Source organism: the organism of the source record quoted next, unplaced genomic scaffold (genome assembly GCF_019419815.1).
Source record: "Pyrus x bretschneideri cultivar Hongxiangsu unplaced genomic scaffold, Pyrus_bretschneideri_v1 Contig109, whole genome shotgun sequence".
Taxonomy (NCBI): Eukaryota; Viridiplantae; Streptophyta; class Magnoliopsida; order Rosales; family Rosaceae; genus Pyrus; species Pyrus x bretschneideri.
The window spans coordinates 789,495-798,101 of record NW_025999401.1 but is presented as its reverse complement, the minus strand read 5'-3'; the positions used below and the strand labels follow the sequence as shown (position 1 = coordinate 798,101).

At 35.0% G+C, this 8,607-nt stretch overlaps 1 protein-coding gene across 1 annotated transcript; it reads right to left on the bottom strand.

The window, feature by feature from the left end:
* Positions 1 to 2,605: 2,605 nt before the first annotated feature.
* Positions 2,606 to 7,991, bottom strand: LOC125471600 (autophagy-related protein 3-like). The gene is made up of 10 exons (XM_048572229.1): positions 7,716 to 7,991; positions 7,201 to 7,271; positions 6,694 to 6,810; positions 6,458 to 6,618; positions 6,255 to 6,328; positions 5,983 to 6,034; positions 4,699 to 4,764; positions 4,089 to 4,216; positions 3,424 to 3,533; positions 2,606 to 3,043 (listed from the first exon to the last, which is right to left on the bottom strand). The coding sequence occupies exons 1-9, from the start codon at positions 7,874 to 7,876 to the stop codon at positions 3,437 to 3,439; spliced, it is 927 nt and encodes a 308-aa protein (XP_048428186.1). The 5' UTR covers positions 7,877 to 7,991; the 3' UTR covers positions 2,606 to 3,043; positions 3,424 to 3,436.
* Positions 7,992 to 8,607: the final 616 nt, after the last annotated feature.

Sequence of the window (8,607 nt, the reverse complement as noted above, 5' to 3'; positions counted from 1 at the left end):
GCATTTGGTTCTCACAAGTCCTCAAAATAAAGACCTTAGGAGAGCAGGGTTGTCACGACCACAAGTATTTGCATATTTTTCATACTTGTAATTAATTAGTAGGAAATTTTTTTATTGTGCTTTGGTATTGTGTAGGAAAAATCAAATTACATTAAAAATTCATAATAATTAATTTACACGTGTAAAAAATATGAAACAAATATGAAAACGCTCATGAGCGCATATTTTACGCTTTTGACGATATACCCATCGTCGTTTGAATTTTTTAAAACCCTCGAAACCCTGGTGAACACTATTTTTAGGTGGAGTTGAAAATGTGTAATAATTCATAATTATTAATTTATAAGTGCGAAAATTGTAAAAAAAAAAAAATTATATCAACACTCGTGATCTTATTGAAAAAAAAAAAGTTTTTTATTGGGTAATGAGTTGGGTCATATTACTTGTTAATTTTAACAGGTCGAGTTCGGGTCAGGTCATCTACCCATTTTTTTTAATGAGTTTGACACAACACATTAAGATTTCAAGAATGTCACAAAAACGATACAAACATGGCAAACACGACAAGATCGATTGCCAAACCTAGAAAGTATGTACTATGTATCACCCTATGGGGGTGCTGTTTGACCGATCTATGACTGGATTTAGCTATTTAAACTTAATTTCATTATGGGGAAAACATGAGTTTAATTAACTTGGATAAGTTAAGATTATAGCTCATTTTTAAACCATATGAAATAAAGGGTAGAAATAGAATCAACTCAATCCAAGTCAAACCAGTCCAATCTAATCTCAATAATTAATCCAAGCCAAGCGAATCTTGTATCAAACGTGCCCTGTATGATTAGTTCTAATCTTTGATATGATACATTTCGTTTTGGTTTATAAGGGCTAAATCTTTGAGGTGTATGTTTTGAATATTTTTTACAGGTTGATTAACATTGTGTGTTCTGATTGCTTATAATATATACAGTTGGCAGCATATAATTTAAATATATAACAAGAAAATCATGTCGATTTGGGTTGCATGTGTTATATATCTTACGTACAATGGCGTTGCATTGTGTCCGAGGATGACAATGGAGACCTAAAAAGAAAGAAAGCAACATGAGGGGACAAAGACACCGATTACACTACACATGAAGAATCTAATCACAATTTAGAGACTGGTTGATTATATATTTCACTAATTAGTCATAAGACTCGTAACCACAAAATCATTAGACAATTGGTTCGCAACTACAGCCAACACTAGTACAAAAAAGTTGTAGTCGTAGTCTTAGACAAAATTTTAAACTGTCGTCTTGTATGAAATAAAAGCAAACAAACAAACGTTTGCAGAAATAAACCTCATCACAAAAGAGACGTCATATATTAAAATTTCAATCATGCAATGAAGTAATTGTGACTGGGATCGAGCTATATAGAACGTTTACAACGAGCAAGGAATCGATCTCATGAATTCTTTGAACTTGGAAAGAGCTGCATTTGAATGCTTTTGCTGAATGAATGATTAGATACTTGTATGCTTTTGATGCATGCATGTTTTTCTCTTTTGTAGTGGAGAGATCTAGACTCTGGACACTCTGGACTCTGGAGAGAGAAAAGCTCATTGCTTATGGAGTAGGATTCTCTCCCTCCTATTACCATCTCCTTCCATTATTACATACAAGGAATGATATGGTGGATGTCTCTTCTTCATGACATGGACTTGTGCTATTCACACACTTCTTTTTATTCTCTGTATACTTTTGTTAATTTTTGTCCATTAATCTTCTTCATTTCATTCGATTCAATGACTAAAAATCGAGAAGGGTATGTAAAAAGTAAAAATAATTACGTGAATAGCACCAACTGATTAAAAATGGTCACTCAACTCCCACCGTTCTCCAACATTCTTATCAATTTCGACTTGGTCTTTAAATGAAATATTCGCTAACTGAGGTACCTGAATTAACAAAACGTGCACCATTAATTCATGCCGTTAACTTCCGTTAAAAAGTGTGTTACATTGATGATGTGGCACACGTATTCCACACCCACATATCCAATTTTGTGATGCCATGGGAACTATAAAAAAAAGTAATCATATACATGAGTGAAGAACTGAAGACGCGCTTTTGACACACGTTTTTGTGAGGTCCATTCTATAATATATTTCAACATCCGAACCAACTATCCTTTAAGTCATCACTTAAAGATCATGTCTACCAAAAATCAACCAAATCCGAAAACATATGACTATTGAATTAAATTTAGCGTTTCTTTGTAGAAACATATTTATCCATTTTCTTTATTGCAAATGAATGTCTTAATAGTTTAAAGTTTGTTTAATTCGATTTGTCCAATTATTTTCACAAGGATGATCTATAAATGATGAACTAAAATATAAACGGTGTAGATCATTAAAATACATTACACCGTGGATCCCACTAAATGAGTATCTAAATATGTGTGAGGCAAGATTTTATTCAGCTCTAGGCACTAGCCAAGAGGCGAGCAAGGGCTAAGGCGGGTATCTTTATTTTAATTACATTAATTATATAGCAATAAATACACGAGGAATTAAGACAAGTATAAAATGGATTACAAAATGTTAGATATTAACAATTAAAAATGCACCATGTGAATTCCCACTTGAAATGAGTCATTTACAAACGCCTCTTATTCCACATGGTGTCGTAAAATTGAATGCAATAGTTTCTAATTTGTTGAGTCCATCTCACATCAATCACTTCAAGCCCACGCAACTACGCGAGAAGAGTTTCTAACTTGTTCCTAATTGACAAAAGTTAAAATACAAGAGCAGCATGGGTAGGATAGAAAACAATGGGCGGGAAATTATGCACCGCAACACATATCAACAAACACCTAAGAGAATTTTCACCATAAACAATTTAGCCATCTGTACAAGCAGTCAAACGTAATGCAATCGGAGCAGATTGTTCGAGGATGCGTAAAATATGCTAGTACTCCAAACGGCAGCATATTAACTTCCATCTCCAATCTATGACAAGCGACGACCGAGTGCATTTACGACCCCCTGAAAAGCCAAGAATTAGATTCAGTAGGTTATGCATAACATTCTGCAGCAACTTTCTTAGTGGGGGAGGGGGAAAAATCTCGCCAAATATCCACTTCATAACCAGTAAAGCAGTTTTTAAAGCATCAAATACTAATTTTGACGATGCCGCACTAAGATTTTTTTCCTTAGGAGAGTACATTTCCATGAGGAACTTGAAACAGCTATCGGAACAGACTTATCAATACACTTTCAAAACCCGACTGGCAAAAATAAGTTTTTATAGACATACTAATACAAATGAACCGTCAACTGGTAAACAGTTTAATGGGGCAACAGTTGCCAGCATTACTTCACGGATACTGAAGAACAATAAAATCCTTTTCCTAGTCTAAACTTACCTCTGCGAAGTTGTTAACTGCTGGCGCTGCCAAGATCAAAGTCCATCGTATAATCATATTCAATAGTTGGAATTACAGAGGCAACAAATTTCAAGAATAAGAATAGGTACCTACAACACAGAAATGCACAATGATAAGAATGTTGTCCATTGACCATTCAAGGTACTAGTCTAGTAAAAAATGGTGTAAGCGTTACTGTAGGATGCGTATCTCACAACAAACTGGTGGGAATGTCCTAATTGAAACATATAAGAAAAATTAAAATAGAGACAAAATAAACTCCTAAATCAATTAACATCTCAAAATTGATAGTTCATAGTATTAAATTGTTCTTTCAATAAGTATATGCATGCATTAAAAGTCCACCTCATGGTTTTGACATCCTAGTGATTCAACCACATCCCAGCATCAAAAGACGCAAGGTTTGTGCATGGCGCAAAACATACCCTAGTGAACACCTAAATTCACCAACACTCTCACGTAACATGGAGAACAAACTCCAAGATTGATGATGTAAGACTATAAGACATTTTTATTGGGAAATTAAAATTGCAACTATCCAACAAAGCTCAGTTTAGCCACTGGGAGATAGCATCATATGACAAACAATTAGCTTAAGGATATATAAATGCATACAAAATGGGTGAGCCAGGAGAAAAAATTACTTATCAACTTCTGGTTCTACTCCGCGTGACATTAGTACATCAATAATTTTTTTCATCACAGGCCCATGTTGGCATGGATGTACAGATGCATGCTTTCCAGGCAAATGGGGATGATCCTCGATAGTTACCTGTGTCCAAATACTCAACCGTCAAACACAATCATTTGAAGTTTTTGCATTTCTCCTCACAATTACAATTTACAAATTGCAAACTTCTCTGCCTTAAAAAAGTACAAGAAATAAAAACTAAAACAAGAAAGAAAAACACAACCACCTAGGGAACTTGAGCAATAAATAACAAATTCATAGCCTCAAAAAGGAGTAAATGGCTTTGCAGCATAATCAACAAACATCGTGGCCTGTGGAATGAGGTACCACCCTCTTGATGTGGCATCTTCAAGGCATGGTTTCACATTAGAGACAGTCAAAATAGAGTCAAGTAGAGACGACAAAGAACAATGGAAAAAAAAAATTCTTATAATGCTCCACCCCTCCCTACCTTTTGAGTTGTATGTATTTGTACAACTGTATACCCATGAACAAATGATTTGGAACCATGGAAGACAGATTCTGATTATAAAAGCAAGGAATAATACGAGGCATCAACTCACAGTTTTGCGTGCATGATCTTGACTGACATCTTCAAGTACAAGCTCTGGTTGTAAAAGCATCCTTGACTAACAGCATTAGAAAGGGAGATTAATCAGTTCTTCAAGTCAAATTTTAGAGAATGAGGAAACCAGACAAATTGAGATTCCCACACAAGTTTAAAATGAAATAAGTCTAAAAATGTGTAGCCATAAAAAAATGATTGTATATTTTAACAAGCAATTAGCCAGAGCCCAAGGTATGACCAGGATTGGGGAATAAACAGAATCAGTTACCTTAACACAGCTAGAACTGAAACAAGCCACTGCAACTTTTTAACATTCATTATCTTCTTTAATTATTAAATCCCAACTGTAATAAAATAGATACTAAGCCTAACCCTATTGAGCACCAGGAGCCATAGAAAATAAGGAGAGGAATGAGTTTCTTGCAAAACATGTACCTATTTAGTATTTACCCATCTTTAAAAGAAATATACTCACTATAGAGTCAGCAAGCAAGCAAAGAGATTAATACAAGCCAAACTGAGCCAAAAATGTGAATACGGGCTTCACATATGGGCTTAGCTGGTTCGTATGCACCCTTCCCTACTCAAGCTAGATGTTGGCTTAGAGACACTCCAGCTAAGCTGTCAGCTCAATTAATTAGTTTCTTCTTGAAGAACTTGGTCTCCAACAACTACATTTGATATATCTCCACTCTTTTGGAATATCTGTCACTCTTCTTTTTCTTGATCTCCCAGTGGTCTTCTTCACCACTTGTTTTTCGCTTTGTTGTTTTATTGTCATTTTCATTAACATATCTAATTCTCAAACAAAAAAAATAAAATAAAAAACTCAGGCATACGATCGTAGGGAAAAACACTCTGAGTTTATTTCATTGGACTATTTAGCTCTATAAGTCAAGCTAGGAAGCAACTAAAATTAAATGTTTCTGTTTCCTGTGAATTGGATGCTTGCTGTTTCTTGAGATGATTGTACTCCTTTTGTTGTCCCTTAATGTTAGTTGCATGCCAACCATTTTGTACCCCTATTGTAATTCCGACATTTTTGTATATTTGGTGACAGCTCATTCACCCCTATTGTAATTCCAACCTTTCAGAAGTTTTTCTTTTTCCCTTATTTTCATTTGAAGCTCAAAATGCAGCCTCCAGCTTGATAAATTGGGCTGAAGAACATTCTTAGCATGCAAAACTTTAACTGCCTCAAGTTGAATACCAAATGACATAAACTCTTGACAATCATAGGAACCATTCAAAAGAAAAATTGCTAGTTACTGAAACTAACCTCATCATACCCAGTAAGCCACACTCGAGGAGTCTGGTAGTATTTATCATACCTGCAAGTGAGTAACATAAATAATGTCATTGATGCCAACTTTAAATTAACTACACAGACCGACAAACTGAAGCAATCTTCAATTGCCTCACGATTGAATTATCCTGAAAGCTACTTCATTATCATAGAATTTTGGACCTGGTAAAAGGAAATATGCTACCGAGTTCAAATGTGGAAAATGTTGGACCTGGTAAAAAGTTAAAACAAAAAAATAATCTTACGTTATGCTAACATCATATGTTCGGGTTCGTAAAATATTGTCATCGTCAGGTTCATGAGCAATAAGATATGTTCCCTGCAATATAACCAACACACATGACATGCTAAACTGATGGAGCAAGCATCAATTTCATGGTCAATATGCATCATAGCCATGAGTGTTAAAGGGACAAGAACCATCTTTTTGCTCCAACTAAACACTTACAGGATCAAATTCGATGTTGTCAGCTTCTTCAAAGTCAGCCATGTCAGGAATATCATCTTCATCTTCTGCTCCAACATGCGAGGGGACTGACTTCACATCCCTATTCTTGCTGATTTCAAAACTTTCAATGGAGGGTAAGTTTTCCTCCTCACCACTTCTATCTTATAAAGATAAGAAAATGTCTGAGTAAATGGTTCTGCGAAAGTATGGATAGCACTTTAACCAAAGTAACCTACCCTTCGGCTTCCCATGCATTGCCAACCAGCCATCATTATCTTCATTATCAAGAAGAACTTCCATACCAGCAGCTTCATACTCCTCTTCCAAATATGCAGCCCTTCGTAAGCATGGCACTGAATGAAAACAAACAGATTACCCGGCGTAGATAAAGGTACGAGGAACAAGTAATGGCAGCAGTCTCACAGAGCTTAGATGTGAAGCATAGAGGCAAGCGACTTCGCACACACATGCATAAATTGAGAGAGAGAAGCAACCGAGCGGACACACAATAATAGGCGATTAGCTCATATGATTCTTGACTCAGTGTAGATTATGGAAACTAATTGAGGTAACTTAACTTTGTGGAAGACAAAACTTTCCTTTCTTTGGTTTTCTTTCATTTACAACGAAAAGGAAAAGGCAGAAAACACTAAGCACACACTACCATTACTCATATGTTTGAACATTATGTTCTATGCAAGAAAAGGATGGTAAGGAAATAGCGCAACACGATGTCACTGTACCATTTCTAGTAATCAAATACTGCTTCTCCGGTGGTAAGTACGGCTTCCTCTTGCTCGGTTCACCAGATTCCCTAACACCATATCAACAGGACGGAAAATCAAAACTGGAAAGTAAGATAACAATTGAAACCCTTAATACCAAAACAAAAATCAAATGTGAAGAAAAAATAGACACGCAAGTTAAAGTCGAATGAAATTAACAAGAATTATAGCCACAATTTATCATCTTTCTGCAATTTTTATCTGATTAAAAATTGAATTTTAACAAAAAAAAAACTTTCGATGCTCAGGTTAATGAAAAATCACATTTTTAAACTAAAAAAATCAATTATGTACTATTTATTTTAGCTTTTATTTTGTTCTTATAGTCAAAACTCAAAGTTTTCAAACCCTTTTCATTAGTTTCCTTTGAATTAAACCTCGAATTTCAGAAAATTTGAGAGAATTAATCAAAATTGGAATTTGGAAATAAAATTTAAAAACTTGAGAGAAAAAGAAAGGGGAAATTTGAATACCAGGACCAGGTGGGGCACTTGGAGACGAGGTTATCGCCGGCGGTGACGAACTCGGAGACGCTGAGAACGCCTTTCTCTTTGAAGGCGGAGACGGTGCGGGGACCTGTGATTTTTTCGACCGTTCCTTTGAAGGCCTCGTGCAGCTTCTGTTTCAAAACCATCTCCTTTCTCTCCTAAATAAACAATCAAAGTCGCTCCTTTGCTACAGCCTTTTGCGTTCAGCAACAGAGGGGGTAGAGACGATACCGTGGGTAAGAATACTACATGCTATATGCTACATGCTATATGCTATATATATATATATATATATATATATATATATATATCCTAGAGATATTAGGTTTGATTATTGTCAAAGCGTCGTATCATTGCTAGACGGCTAACCCACTCATCTTTCACTAGATAATATCGTTTATTTAAAAAATTATTATTATTATATCTGTACACAACTGATATGGTAAATCATTTTTTAACCTCATAGCATACACATGTTTTATCTTCTTCTGTGTTTATGAAAAATAAAATAAAACGATATCGGATGACGACGAATGTCAATAGTTGAACTCGGCATTTTGAATGTAAGAGTGAATGTTCTTAACAAACTAAACTACAAATCTCTTGTTATAAAAGAAATCTCTCCAAACAATAATATTAAATAGAGATGAGAGGTTTGAACTTAGGTCATTCCATATAGTTACTTGAATCACAAGTGTCTTGTATAATACGGATTGACATTAAATATAAAATATTTCTATACAAGTGACCTAATATTTTGACACAACTAAAAATTCTACTTTAGTGTGTTTTTTAGTACAAATAATACCAAATGAACATGAAGAATTTGAACTCAGGACGAGAATATAGCGGATTGCAGACCAAAGCAGCACTACAT